At 50.9% G+C, this 15,684-nt stretch overlaps 1 protein-coding gene across 1 annotated transcript; it reads left to right on the forward strand.

Moving 5' to 3' along the window:
• Positions 1-2,837: 2,837 nt before the first annotated feature.
• On the forward strand, positions 2,838-3,962 carry LOC139580244 (neuropeptide Y receptor type 2-like). Its single transcript, XM_071408797.1, has one exon. The coding sequence runs from the start codon at positions 2,880-2,882 to the stop codon at positions 3,960-3,962; it is 1,083 nt and encodes a 360-aa protein (XP_071264898.1). The 5' UTR covers positions 2,838-2,879.
• Positions 3,963-15,684: the final 11,722 nt, after the last annotated feature.

The raw sequence follows: 15,684 nt of genomic DNA on the forward strand, positions 1-15,684 counted from the left end.
CTGCAAAGCTCAACAACAGAGATTGGAATATCTGTCCATAGGACCACTTTAAGCCGTACACTCCACAGAGCTGGGCTTTACGGAAGTGGCCAGAAAAAAACAAGCAAACATGTTTGGTGTTCGCCAAAAAGCATGTGGGACACTCCCCAAACATATGGAAGAAGGTACTCTGGTCAGATGAGACTAAAATGTAGCTTTTTGGCCATCAAGGAAAACACTATGTTTGGCGCAAACCCAACACCTCACATCACCCTGAGAACACCATCCCCACAGTGAAGCATGGTGGTGGCAGCATCATGCTGTGGGGATGTTATTCATTGGCAGGGACTGGGAAACTGGTCAGAATTGAAGGAATGATGGATGGTGCCGAAATACAGGGAAATTATTGAGGGAAACCTGTTTCAGTCTTCCAGAGATTTGAGACTGAGATGGAGGTTCACCTTCCAGCAGGACAAGGACCCTAAGCATACTGCTAAAGCAACACTCGAGTGGTTTAAGGGGAAACATTTAAATGTCTTGGAATGGCCTAGTCAAAACCCAGACCTCAATCCAATTGAGAATCTGTGATATGACTTAAAGATGGCTGTACACCAGCGGAACCCATCCAACTTGAAGGAGCTGGAGCAGTTTTGCCTTGAAGAATGGGCCAAAATCCCAGTTGCTAGATGTGCCAAGCTTATAGAGACATACCCCAAGAGACTTGCAGCTGTAATTGCTGCAAAAGGTGGCTCTACAAACTATTGACTTTGGGAGGGGTGAATAGGTACGCACACTCAAGTGTTCAGTTTTTTTGTCTTATTTCTTGTTTGTTTCACAATAAAACATATTTAGCATCTTCAAAGTGGTAGGCATGTTGTGTAAATCAAATGATACAAACCCCCTGTCACGCCCTGACCTTAGTTATATATGTTTTCTGTATTATTGTGGTCAGGTCAGGGTGTGACGTGGGTGGGTATGCGTGTTTTGTATTGTCTAGGGTTTTTGTATGTCTAGGGGTGTGTGTGTAGTCTAGGTTATTGTAGGTCTATGGTGGCCTGAACTGGTTCCCAATCAGAGGCAGCTGTTTATCGTTGTCTCTGATTGGGGACCATATTTAGGTAGCCATTTTTCATTTAGGTTGTCACGCTGCGCCTTGGTCTCATCACTACGACGGACGTGACACCCCCCTAAAATCCGTTTGAATTCCAGGTTGTAAGACAACAAATAGGAAAAATGCCAAGTGGGGTGAATACTTTCGTAAGCCACTGTAAATGGTGAGTTGACTTCTGCGTGGTATATAAGTTTATTGGAATCAAATGCCTGCTCTTTACAAAGCCCTGGAGGTAATCACTGAGCACCTAATACTTCAATCTCAGTATAGCCTGCATAATAAACACAAACCCAGATAGATGTATTCGTAAGCCTTATTTCTGACCCAGACGCATGCAGCATGCTTCGGATTTCATATTTCAGTCAGAATTCTTTCTGGCATTCCATTTCTATCTGTGTTTGTCTCCCCTGGAGGTGGGAGGGTTGGAGGCTGAGGCTGGGAGGGATACGGTGCTGGGAGGGTTGGAGGCTGAGAAGGATGAGGTGCTGGGAGGGTTGGAGGCTGAGGCTGGGAGGGATGAGGTGGGAGGGTTGGAGGCTGAGGCTGGGAGGGATGAGGTGGGAGGGTTGGAGGCTGAGGCTGGGAGGGATGAGGTGGGAGGGTTGGAGGCTGAGGCTGGGAGGGATGAGGTGGGAGGGTTGGAGGCTGAGGCTGGGAGGGATATGGTGCTGGGTAAGTTAGGGTCAAAGATAAGTTAGCTCACCACTACAGATAATAGATAATAAATCATATCAGATAATAGATAATAAATCATATCAGATAATAGATAATAGATCATATCAGATAATAGATAATAAATCATATCAGATAATAGATAATAAATCATATCAGATAATAGATAATAGATCATATCAGATAATAGATAATAAATCATATCAGATAATAGATAATAGATCATATCAGATAATAAATAATATCAGATAATAGATAATAGATCATATCAGATAATAGATAATAAATCATATCAGATAATAGATAATAGATCATATCAGATAATAAATCATATCAGATAATAGATAATAGATCATATCAGATCATAGATAATAAATCATATCAGATAATAGATAATAGATCATATCAGATAATAGATAATAAATCATATCAGATAATAAATAATACATCATATCAGATAATAGATAATAAATCATATCAGATAATAGATAATAGATCATATCAGATAATAGATAATAAATCATATCAGATAATAAATAATAAATCATATCAGATAATAGATAATAAATCATATCAGATAATAGATAATAAATCATATCAGATAATAGATAATAAATCAGATCAGATAATAGATAATAAATCAGATCAGATCATAGATCATATCAGATCATATCAGATAATAGATAATAAATCATATCAGATAATAGATAATAGATCATATCAGATCATAGATCATATCAGATAATAGATAATAGATCATATCAGATAATAGATAATAGATCATATCAGATCACATTTAAAGTAGTGCACTGTTTATGGAATAGGGTGCCATTTGGGACTCATCTTTATCTGATTGTTTTTGAGCCAGTAGTGATTCAGTATTTCCTCAAGTTCACCGTCCAAGAATCTATAGGATCCAGACCAGCATGCATGTGGTGTCCACTGAATGTAAATGAATAGAAGCTAATTAGCGACCATCTACCTAGTTTTTCTTGTGCAATAAACCCCCCCCCCCCCTCCCTCCCTCCCAGCAGACAACATGAGCACCCTGGACCCCTCAGACCCTTCAGACCCCACCAACAGCACGGCCGACCTAGCACCTGGCCTGCCAGTCCACATGGACACCACCTGCACCCACTTGCAACAAGGCATCCTGGGTAACGACAGTCTCAGCCTCCACCTCGACCGGCCGGGGTTCCACTCTGACATCACCAAGCATGTAGGAGTCCAGGCTGTTTTGATCACGGCGTATAGTCTAATCATCTTACTGGGCCTAGTAGGCAACGCCCTAGTCATCTACATGATCATCTGCTTCCGGAACATGAGGACAGTCACTAACTTCTTCATAGCTAACCTGGCCCTGGCCGACCTGCTGGTGGATACGTTGTGCTTACCGTTCACACTGGTTTATACCTTGCTCGACGAGTGGCCGTTCGGCGCAGTGCTGTGTCACATGGTCCCGTTCGCCCAGGCGCTGAGCGTGCACGTATCGATCCTGATGCTGGCCGTCATCGCTCTGGAGCGCTACAGGTGTATCGTGTTCCACCTAGGCCAGCGCCTCACCTGGCGAAGCAGCCTGCTCATCATGGCTCTCACCTGGACGTTGTCCGCCGTGCTGGCCGGCCCGCTCGCCATCTTCAGAGAGTACCGTCAGGAGGAGATCCCGTCCATCAACCTGAGGATCTCAGTCTGCTATGAGAAGTGGCCTTACGGCAGCAGCAGAGATGGAGTCATTTACAGCCTGTCTATGTTACTGCTGCAGTACTTGCTGCCACTCTCCATCATCAGTTATGCCTACATCTGCATCTGGGTGAAGCTGAAGAACCACGTGAGTCCAGCGAGCCGCGTCGACGCCGTCCAGCGCAGGAAGAAGACCACCAAGATGCTGGTTATGGTGGTTGTAGTCTTCGCCACATGCTGGCTGCCCTTCCACGTGTTTCAACTAGCCAGTGACCTAGACCTGGTGCTCAGCTTAAGACAATACAAGCTCATCTATACTCTCTTCCACATTGTAGCCATGTGCTCCACCTTCGCCAACCCGCTCCTGTACGGTTGGATGAATAAGAACTACAGGAATGGGTTCCTCATGGTGTTCAGGTGTGAGGCTAAACCAGACAGTATTCACCCTGAGGGATCCTTCAGGACCCGGTCACAAAGGAGGATGTCTTTGAATGGAGGACACCCTCCTACGGCCGTCTGATTGGTTGATTGATCTGCCGTCTGATTGGTTGATTGATCTGCCATCTGATTGATCTGCCGTCTGATTGAGGCTGCTGTGTGGAGTGAAATTAGTACCATTACAAAGGGAATCTGAGGCTGCTGAATTAAAAAAAAATAAGCCTTGTCAGAGCCAGAACGGCCCATAGGGCAGGAGTCCATTTACTGTTTCCGTACAGTGAACCAGAACGGCCCATAGGGCAGGAGACCATCTCCTGTTTCTGTACAGTGAACCAGAACGGCCCATAGGGCAGGAGTCCATCTCCTGTTTCTGTAGAGTGAACCAGAACGGCCCATAGGGCAGGAGTCCATCTCCTGTTTCTGTACAGTGAACCAGAACGGCCCATAGGGCAGGAGTCCATCTCCTGTTTCTGTACAGTGAACCAGAACGGCCCATAGGGCAGGAGTTCATCTCCTGTTTCTGTACAGTGAACCAGAACGGCCCATAGGGCAGGAGTCCATCTCCTGTTTCTGTAGAGTGAACCAGAACGGCCCATAGGGCAGGAGTCCATCTCCTGTTTCTGTACAGTGAACCAGAACGGCCCATAGGGCAGGAGTCCATCTCCTGTTTCTGTACAGTGAACCAGAACGGCCCATAGGGCAGGAGTCCATCTCCTGTTTCTGTACAGTGAACCAGACGGTCCATAGGGCAGGAGTCCATCTCCTGTTTCTGTACAGTGAACCAGAACGGCCCATAGGGCAGGAGACCATCTCCTGTTTCTGTACAGTGAACCAGAACGGCCCATAGGGCAGGAGTCCATCTCCTGTTTCTGTACAGTGAACCAGAACGGCCCATAGGGCAGGAGTCCATCTCCTGTTTCTGTACAGTGAACCAGAACGGCCCATAGGGCAGGAGTCCATCTCCTGTTTCTGTACAGTGAACCAGAACGTCCCATAGGGCAGGAGTCCATCTCCTGTTTCTGTACAGTGAACCAGAACGTCCCATAGGGCAGGAGTCCATCTCCTGTTTCTGTACAGTGAACCAGAACGGCCCATAGGGCAGGAGTCCACCTCCTGTTTCTGTAGAGTGAACCAGAACGGCCCATAGGGCAGGAGTCCATCTCCTGTTTCTGTACAGTGAACCAGAACGGCCCATAGGGCAGGAGTCCATCTCCTGTTTCTGTAGAGTGAACCAGAACGGCCCATAGGGCAGGAGTCCATCTCCTGTTTCTGTACAGTGAACCAGAACGGCCCATAGGGCAGGAGTCCATCTCCTGTTTCTGTACAGTGAACCAGAACGGCCCATAAGGCAGGAGTCCATCTCCTGTTTCTGTACAGTGAACCAGAACGGCCCATAGGGCAGGAGTCCATCTCCTGTTTCTGTAGAGTGAACCAGAATGGCCCATAGGGCAGGAGTCCATCTCCTGTTTCTGTAGAGTGAACCAGAACGGCCCATAGGGCAGGAGTCTATCTCCTGTTTCTGTACAGTGAACCAGAACGGCCCATAGGGCAGGAGTCCATCTCCTATTTCTGTAGAGTGAACCAGAACGGCCCATAGGGCAGGAGTCCATCTCCTGTTTCTGTAGAGTGAACCAGAACGGCCCATAGGGCAGGAGTCTATCTCCTGTTTCTGTACAGTGAACCAGAACGGCCCATAGGGCAGGAGACCATCTCCTGTTTCCTGAACAGTGAACCAGAACGGCCCATAGGGCAGGAGTCCATCTCCTGTTTCTGTAGAGTGAACCAGAACGGCCCATAGGGCAGGAGTCCATCTCCTGTTTCTGTAGAGTGAACCAGAACGTCCCATAGGGCAGGAGTCCATCTCCTGTTTCTGTACAGTAAACCAGAACGGCCCATAGGGCAGGAGTCCATCTCCTGTTTCTGTAGAGTGAACCAGAACGGCCCATAGGGCAGGAGTCTATCTCCTGTTTCTGTACAGTGAACCAGAACGGCCCATAGGGCAGGAGTCCATCTCCTATTTCTGTAGAGTGAACCAGAACGGCCCATAGGGCAGGAGTCCATCTCCTGTTTCTGTAGAGTGAACCAGAACGGCCCATAGGGCAGGAGTCCATCTCCTGTTTCTGTAGAGTGAACCAGAACGTCCCATAGGGCAGGAGTCCATCTCCTGTTTCTGTACAGTGAACCAGAACGGCCCATAGGGCAGGAGTCCATCTCCTGTTTCTGTACCCATAGGGGCGCTTTGGAAAAAAGCTTCTGCTAAATGGACTCTGATGTAGTACACCCCCTGGACAGGACACTATACTGCTGTATGGAGTACACCCCCTGGACAGGACACTATACTGCTGTATGGAGTACACCCCCTGGACAGGACACTATACTGCTGTATGGAGTACACCACCTGGACAGGACACTATACTGCTGTATGGAGTACACCCCCTGGACAGGACACTATACTGCTGTATGGAGTACACCCCCTGGACAGGACACTATACTGCTGTATGGAGTACACCCCCTGGACAGGACACTATACTGCTGTATGGAGTACACCACCTGGACAGGACACTATACTGCTGTATGGAGTACACCCCCTGGACAGGACACTATACTGCTGTATGGAGTACACCCCCTGGACAGGACACTATACTGCTGTATGGAGTACAACCCCTGGACAGGACACTATACTGCTGTATGGAGTACACCCCCTGGACAGGACACTATACTGCTGTATGGAGTACACACCCTGGACAGGACACTATACTGCTGTATGGAGTACACCCCCTGGACAGGACACTATACTGCTGTATGGAGTACACCACCTGGACAGGACACTATACTGCTGTATGGAGTACACCCCCTGGACAGGACACTATACTGCTGTATGGAGTACACCACCTGGACAGGACACTATACTGCTGTATGGAGTACACCCCCTGGACAGGACACTATACTGCTGTATGGAGTACACCCCCTGGACAGGACACTATACTGCTGTATGGAGTACACCCCCTGGACAGGACACTATACTGCTGTATGGAGTACACCCCCTGGACAGGACACTATACTGCTGTATGGAGTACACACCCGGGACAGGACACTATACTGCTGTATGGAGTACACCCCCTGGACAGGACACTATACTGCTGTATGGAGTACACCACCTGGACAGGACACTATACTGCTGTATGGAGTACACACCCTGGACAGGACACTATACTGCTGTATGGAGTACACCCCCTGGACAGGACACTATACTGCTGTATGGAGTACACCCCCTGGACAGGACACTATACTGCTGTATGGAGTACACCCCCTGGACAGGACACTATACTGCTGTATGGAGTACACCCCCTGGACAGGACACTATACTGCTGTATGGAGTACACCCCCTGGACAGGACACTATACTGCTGTATGGAGTACACCCCCTGGACAGGACACTATACTGCTGTATGGAGTACACCCCCTGGACAGGACACTATACTGCTGTATGGAGTACACCCCCTGGACAGGACACTATACTGCTGTATGGAGTACACCACCTGGACAGGACACTATACTGCTGTATGGAGTACACCCCCTGGACAGGACACTATACTGCTGTATGGAGTACACACCCTGGACAGGACACTATACTGCTGTATGGAGTACACCCCCTGGAAAGGACACTATACTGCTGTATGGAGTACACCCCCTGGACAGGACACTATACTGCTGTATGGAGTACACCCCCTGGACAGGACACTATACTGCTGTATGGAGTGATATTAGTGCCAAAATAAAGGACATCTGAATTGCTGCACTTATCATTAAAGCAGCTCATCTTTGGTTGTAACAGAACTCATTAAAACGGACTACAAACAGGATGAGCAGAGAGAAGACATGGTTTACAGTCAATGGAAACAAATGTACTTGTTTAATCAGTGGGTGCAACATGGTTCCCTATTCACCATATAGTGGCCTTCTTTTGATCCCTTCCCATTGGGTCCTGGTCTAAAGTAGTGCACTATAAAGGGACTAGGATGCCATTTGAGACGTGACCACCGTCAACGTTCTGGAAACATTCACAACAGGATGTAGCTCAACTAATCCTTCATTCATTGAACTCAGTGCTGTGTATCCTCTGCTGGGAATTTCTGAATAATGGAGATCTGGGAAATATCTACATGACAGCATAGAGCTGGGAAATATCTCCATGATAGCACAAAGCTGGGAAATATCTACATGATAGCATAGAGCTGGGAAATATCTCCATGATAGCATAGAGCTGGGAAATATCTACATGACAGCATAGAGCTGGGAAATATCTCCATGATAGCACAAAGCTGGGAAATATCTACATGATAGCACAAAGCTGGGAAATATCTACATGATAGCATAGAGCTGGGAAATATCTGCATGATAGCATAGAGCTGGGAAATATCTCCATGATAGCATAGAGCTGGGAAATATCTACATGATAGCATAGAGCTGGGAAATATCTACATGACAGCATAGAGCTGGGAAATATCTACATGATAGCATAGAGCTGGGAAATATCTGCATGACAGCATAGAGCTGGGAAATATCTGCATGATAGCATAGAGCTGGGAAATATCTACATGATAGCATAGAGCTGGGAAATATCTGCATGATAGCATAGAGCTGGGAAATATCTACATGATAGCATAGAGCTGGGAAATATCTACATGATAGCATAGAGCTGGGAAATATCTACATGATAGCATAGAGCTGGGAAATATCTACATGATAGCATAGAGCTGGGAAATATCTGCATGATAGCATAGAGCTGGGAAATATCTACATGATAGCACAAAGCTGGGAAATATCTACATGATAACATAGAGCTGGGAAATATCTACATGATAGCATAGAGCTGGGAAATATCTACATGATAGCATAGAGCTGGGAAATATCTACATGATAGCATAGAGCTGGGAAATATCTACATGATAGCATAGAGCTGGGAAATATCTACATGATAGCATAGAGCTGGGAAATATCTACATGATAGCATAGAGCTGGGAAATATCTGCATGATAGCATAGAGCTGGGAAATATCTACATGATAGCACAAAGCTGGGAAATATCTACATGATAACATAGAGCTGGGAAATATCTACATGATAGCATAGAGCTGGGAAATATCTACATGATAGCATAGAGCTGGGAAATATCTACATGATAGCATAGAGCTGGGAAATATCTACATGATAGCATAGAGCTGGGAAATATCTGCATGATAGCATAGAGCTGGGAAATATCTACATGATAGCACAAAGCTGGGAAATATCTACATGATAACATAGAGCTGGGAAATATCTACATGATAGCATAGAGCTGGGAAATATCTACATGATAGCATAGAGCTGGGAAATATCTACATGACAGCATAGAGCTGGGAAATATCTACATGACAGCATAGAGCTGGGAAATATCTGCATGATAGCATAGAGCTGGGAAGCACGCCAGTCCATTTCTGATGTGTAGGACATCTGTCACAGATAAGGAGACGGTGGTGAGGTGGTCAGATGTAGATGTTGCTAGTCACATCGACTCTACCACATACTTCAACAATAAAGTGAAGATTAAAAACAATCCGTTTTCGAGCCAATACTCCACACAGCAAATAAGGAAGTGGTACTTATGTATTGTGCTGAACTGAGGTAGCTACATACAATAGGAGATATTTACTATGGTTGGGAGTATGATCCTGACTCATAACTTTATTGCACAGTCATATCACACCTTTAGTTCGACAGGTAAGACAGCGAGGTCACTGAACTCTAAAGCTGGATCTTCCAAAACACCTTGAATGATTGTTCTGTACTCACCCAGGTACTGTAGGTCAAGTCGTATCTATTCTCCTCCAATTAAAATGCGTGTTATGGCACCTTTTAAAACAAAACCATTGCTGGGGTAAGAGTAACATTTTCTCATAGTCTGTGAAATTAAATATATTTCTTTATTAGGTATAAACCCCAAATAAACAGAGATTGCTCTACGTTTGGATTTACAACTCGTTCTATAAAAGTGTGGCATTTTAGGTGGTCGTACACTGCCACCTACTGGTCAATATGAGGATAAGAGATGTTAACAGGTCATACACTGCCACCTGCTGGTCAATATGAGGATAACACGGTCATACACTGCCACCTGCTGGTCAATATGAGGATAACACGGTCATACACTGCCACCTGCTGGTCAATATGAGGATAACACGGTCATACACTGCCACCTGCTGGTCAATATGAGGATAAGAGATGTTAACAGGTCATACACTGCCACCTGCTGGTTGGTCAGTAGTAGTAGAGGGAGGGACATTGTAGTTGTGTATATTACTGCTGGTTGATCAGTAGTAGTAGAGGGAGGGACATTGTAGGGGTATCTGTAGACCAGGGTGTATCTAGACCTGTAGACCAGGGTGTGTCTGTAGACCAGGGTGTGTCTGTAGACCAGGGGTCTCTGTAGACCAGGGTGTGTCTGTAGACCAGGGTGTGTCTGTAGACCAGGGGGTCTCTGTAGACCAGGGTATGTCTGTAGACCAGGGGGTATCTGTAGACCAGGGTGTGTCTATAGACCAGGGGGTATCTGTAGACCAGGATGTGTTTGTAGACCTGGGGGTAACTGTAGACCAGGGTGTGTCTGTAGACCAGTAGACCAGGGTGTATCTGTAGACCAGGGCGTGTCTGTAGACCAGGGGGTATCTGTAGACCAGGGTGTATCTGTAGACCAGGGTGTGTCTGTAGACCAGGGGGTATCTGTAGACCAGGGTGTGTCTGTAGACCAGGGTGTGTCTGTAGACCAGGGGGTATCTGTAGACCAGGGTGTGTCTGTAGACCAGTAGACCAGGGTGTGTCTGTAGACCAGGGTGTGTCTGTAGATCAGGGTGTGTCTGTAGACCAGGGGGTATCTGTAGACCAGGGTGTGTCTGTAGACCAGTAGACCAGGGTGTGTCTGTAGACCAGGGTGTGTCTGTTGACCAGGGTGTGTCTGTAGACCAGGGTGTATCTGTAGAGCAGGATGTGTCTGTAGACCTGTAGACCAGGGTGTGTCTGTAGACCTGTAGACCAGGGTGTATCTGTAGACCAGGATGTATCTGTAGACATGTAGACCAGGGTGTATCTGTAGACCAGGATGTATCTGTAGACCAGGATGTATCTGTAGACCTGTAGACCAGGGTGTATCTGTAGACCAGGATGTATCTGTAGACCAGGATGTATCTGTAGACCTGTAGACCAGGGTGTGTCTGTAGACCAGGGGGTATCTGTAGACCAGGGTGTGTCTGTAGACCAGGGGGTATCTGTAGACCAGGGTGTGTCTGTAGACCAGTAGACCAGGGTGTGTCTGTAGATCAGGGTGTCTGTAGACCAGGGGGTGTCTGTAGACCAGGGTGTGTCTGTAGACCAGTAGACCAGGGTGTGTCTGTAGACCAGGGTGTATCTGTAGGGCAGGATGTGTCTGTAGACCTGTAGACCAGGGTGTGTCTGTAGACCTGTAGACCAGGGTGTATCTGTAGACCAGGATGTATCTCTAGACCTGTAGACCAGGGTGTATCTGTAGACCAGGATGTATCTGTAGACCAGGATGTATCTGTAGACCAGGATGTATCTGTAGACCAGGGTGTATCTGTAGACCAGGATGTATCTGTAGACCTGTAGACCAGGGTGTATCTGTAGACCAGGATGTATCTGTAGACCAGGATGTATCTGTAGACCAGGATGTATCTGTAGACCTGTAGACCAGGATGTATCTGTAGACCAGGATGTATCTGTAGACCAGGATGTATCTGTAGACCAGGATGTATCTGTAGACCTGTAGACCAGGATGTATCTGTAGACCAGGATGTATCTGTAGACCTGTAGACCAGGATGTATCTGTAGACCAGGATGTATCTGTAGACCTGTAGACCAGGATGTATCTGTAGACCAGGATGTATCTGTAGACCTGTAGACCAGGGTGTATCTGTAGACCAGGATGTATCTGTAGACCAGGATGTATCTGTAGACCAGGGTGTATCTGTAGACCAGGGGGTATCTGTAGACCAGGATGTATCTGTAGACCAGGGTGTATCTGTAGACCAGGGGGTATCTGTAGACCAGGATGTATCTGTAGACCAGGATGTATCTGTAGACCAGGGGGTATCTGTAGACCAGGATGTATCTGTAGACCAGGGTGTATCTGTAGACCAGGGGGTATCTGTAGACCAGGATGTATCTGTAGACCAGGATTTATCTGTAGAGCAGGGTGTGTCTGTAGACCAGGATGTGTCTGTAAACCAGGATGTGTCTGTAGACCAGGATGTGTATATATAATGGGATTTGGTTGGTTTGGTCGATGTGAAGACTGTGAATGATGCTTACTGTACTAATGATTTTGATGTGCTGCTTGAAACATGAAATCATGCAGTGAAAACCCAGCGCTAGAGTTGGGCCCAGGGCTGCTAGAGTTGGGTCCAGGGCTGCTAGAGTTGAGCCCAGGGCTGCTAGAGTTGGGCCCAGGGCTGCTAGAGTTGGGCCCAGGGCTCCTAGAGTTGGGCCCAGGGCTCCTAGAGTTGGGCCCAGGGCTCCTAGAGTTGGGCCCAGGGCTGCTAGAGTTGGGCCCAGGGCTCCTAGAGTTGGGCCCAGGGCTCCTAGAGTTGGGCCCAGGGCTGCTAGAGTTGGGCCCAGGGCTGCTAGAGTTGGGTCCAGGGCTCCTAGAGTTGGGCCCAGGGCTGCTAGAGTTCGGCCCAGGGCTGCTAGAGTTGGGCCCAGGGCTCCTAGAGTTGGGCCCAGGGCTGCTAGAGTTGGGCCCAGGGCTCCTAGAGTTGGGCCCAGGGCTCTTAGAGTTGGGCCCAGGGCTCCTAGAGTTGGGCCCAGGGCTGCTAGAGTTGGGCCCAGGGCTCCTAGAGTTGGGCCCAGGGCTCCTAGAGTTGGGCCCAGGGCTCCTAGAGTTTGGCCCAGGGCTCCTAGAGTTGGGCCCAGGGCTGCTAGAGTTGGGCCCAGGGCTCCTAGAGTTGGGCCCAGGGCTCCTAGAGTTGGGCCCAGGGCTCCTAGAGTTGGGCCCAGGGCTGCTAGAGTTGGGCCCAGGGCTGCTAGAGTTGGGCCCAGAGCTCCTAGAGTTGGGCCCAGGGCTGCTAGAGTTCGGCCCAGGGCTGCTAGAGTTGGGCCCAGGGCTCCTAGAGTTGGGCCCAGGGCTGCTAGAGTTGGGCCCAGGGCTGCTAGAGTTGGGCCCAGGGCTCCTAGAGTTGGGCCCAGGGCTGCTAGAGTTGGGCCCAGGGCTGCTAGAGTTGGGTCCAGGGCTCCTAGAGTTGGGCCCAGGGCTGCTAGGGTTGGGCCCAGGGCTCCTAGAGTTGGGCCCAGGGCTCCTAGAGTTGGGCCCAGGGCTGCTAGAGTTGGGCCCAGGGCTGCTAGAGTTGGGCCCAGGGCTCCTAGAGTTGGGCCCAGGGCTCCTAGAGTTGGGCCCAGGGCTGCTAGAGTTGGGCCCAGGGCTGCTAGAGTTGGGTCCAGGGCTCCTAGAGTTGGGCCCAGGGCTGCTAGAGTTGGGCCCAGGGCTGCTAGAGTTGGGCCCAGGGCTCCTTTAGTTGGGCCCAGGGCTCCTAGAGTTGGGCCAAGGGCTGCTAGAGTTGGGCCCAGGGCTCCTAGAGTTGGGCCCAGGGCTCCTAGAGTTGGGCCCAGGGCTGCTAGAGTTGGGCCCAGGGCTGCTAGAGTTGGGCCCAGGGCTCCTAGAGTTGGGCCCAGGGCTCCTAGAGTTTGGCCCAGGGCTCCTAGAGTTGGGCCCAGGGCTCCTAGAGTTGGGCCCAGGGCTCCTAGAGTTGTGCCCAGGGCCGCTAAAGTTGGGCCCAGGGCTCCTAGAGTTGGGCCCAGGGCTGCTAGGGTTGGGCCCAGGGCTCCTAGAGTTGGGCCCAGGGCTCCTAGAGTTGGGCCCAGGGCTGCTAGAGTTGGGCCCAGGGCTGCTAGAGTTGGGCCCAGGGCTCCTAGAGTTGGGCCCAGGGCTCCTAGTGTTGGGCCCAGGGCTGCTAGAGTTGGGCCCAGGGCTGCTAGAGTTGGGTCCAGGGCTCCTAGAGTTGGGCCCAGGGCTGCTAGAGTTGGGCCCAGGGCTGCTAGAGTTGGGCCCAGGGCTCCTTTAGTTGGGCCCAGGGCTCCTAGAGTTGGGCCAAGGGCTGCTAGAGTTGGGCCCAGGGCTCCTAGAGTTGGGCCCAGGGCTCCTAGAGTTGGGCCCAGGGCTGCTAGAGTTGGGCCCAGGGCTGCTAGAGTTGGGCCCAGGGCTCCTAGAGTTGGGCCCAGGGCTCCTAGAGTTTGGCCCAGGGCTCCTAGAGTTGGGCCCAGGGCTGCTAGAGTTGGGCCCAGGGCTCCTAGAGTTGGGCCCAGGGCTCCTAGAGTTGGGCCCAGGGCTCCTAGAGTTGGGCCCAGGGCTGCTAGAGTTGGGCCCAGGGCTGCTAGAGTTGGGCCCAGGGCTGCTAGAGTTGGGCCCAGGACTCCTAGAGTTGGGCCCAGGACTCCTAGAGTTGGGCCCAGGGCTCCTAGAGTTGGGCCCAGGGCTCCTAGAGTTGGGCCCAGGGCTGCTAGAGTTTGGCCCAGGGCTCCTAGAGTTGGGCCCAGGGCTGCTAGAGTTGGGCCCAGGGCTCCTAGAGTTGGGCCCAGGGCTCCTAGAGTTGGGCCCAGGGCTCCTAGAGTTGGGCCCAGGGCTGCTAGAGTTGGGCCCAGGGCTGCTAGAGTTGGGCCCAGGGCTGCTAAGGAGTCTGGGCCCAGGGCTCCTAGAGTTGGGCCCAGGGCTCCTAGAGTTGGGCCCAGGGCTCCTAGAGTTGGGCCCAGGGCTCCTAGAGTTGGGCCCAGGGCTCCTAGAGTTGGGCCCAGGGCTCCTAGAGTTGGGCCCAGGGCTGGGCTCAGAGTTGGGCCCAGGGCTCCTAGAGTTGGGCCCAGGGCTCCTAAAGTTGGGCCCAGGGCTCCTAGAGATGGGCCCAGGGCTGCTAGAGTTGGGCCCAGGGCTGCTAGAGTTGGGCCCAGGGCTGCTAGAGTTGGGCCCAGGGCTCCTAGAGTTGGGCCCAGGACTCCTAGAGTTGGGCCCAGGGCTCCTAGAGTTGGGCCCAGGGCTCCTAGAGTTGGGCCCAGGGCTGCTAGAGTTGGGCCCAGGGCTCCTAGAGTGCCAGGGCTCTAGAGTTGGGCCCAGGGATCCTAGAGTTGAGTTGGGCCCAGGGCTCCTAGAGTTGGGCCCAGGGCTCCTAGAGTTGGGCCCAGGGCTGCTAGAGTTGGGCCCAGGGCTGCTAGAGTTGGGCCCAGGGCTCCTAGAGTTGGGCCCAGGGCTCCTAGAGTTGGGCCCAGGGCTGCTAGGTGGGCCCAGGGCTCTGAGTTGGGCCCAGGGCTGCTAGAGTTGGGCTCCAGGGCTCCTAGAGTTGGGCCCAGGGCTGCTAGAGTTGGGCCCAGGGCTCCTAGAGTTGGGCCCAGGGCTCCTAGAGTTGGGCCCAGGGCTCCTAGAGTTGGGCCCAGGGCTGCTAGAGTTGGGCCCAGGGCTCCTAGAGTTGGGCCCAGGGCTCCTAGAGTTGGGCCCAGGGCTGCTAGAGTTGGGCCCAGGGCTGCTAGAGTTGGGCCCAGGGCTCCTAGAGTTGGGCCCAGGGCTCCTAGAGTTTGGGCCCAGGGCTCCTAGAGTTGGGCCCAGGGCTGCTAGAGTTGGGCCCAGGGCTCCTGAGGGGCCAGGCTCTAGAGTTGGCCCAGGGCTCCTAGAGTTGGGCCCAGGGCTCCTAGAGTTGGGCCCAGGGCTGCTAGAGTTGGGCCCAGGGCTGCTAGAGTTGGGCCCAGAGCTCCTAGAGTTGGGCCCAGGGCTGCTAGAGTT

This window comes from Salvelinus alpinus, chromosome 7, assembly GCF_045679555.1.
Source record: "Salvelinus alpinus chromosome 7, SLU_Salpinus.1, whole genome shotgun sequence".
Lineage (NCBI taxonomy): Eukaryota > Metazoa > Chordata > Actinopteri > Salmoniformes > Salmonidae > Salvelinus > Salvelinus alpinus.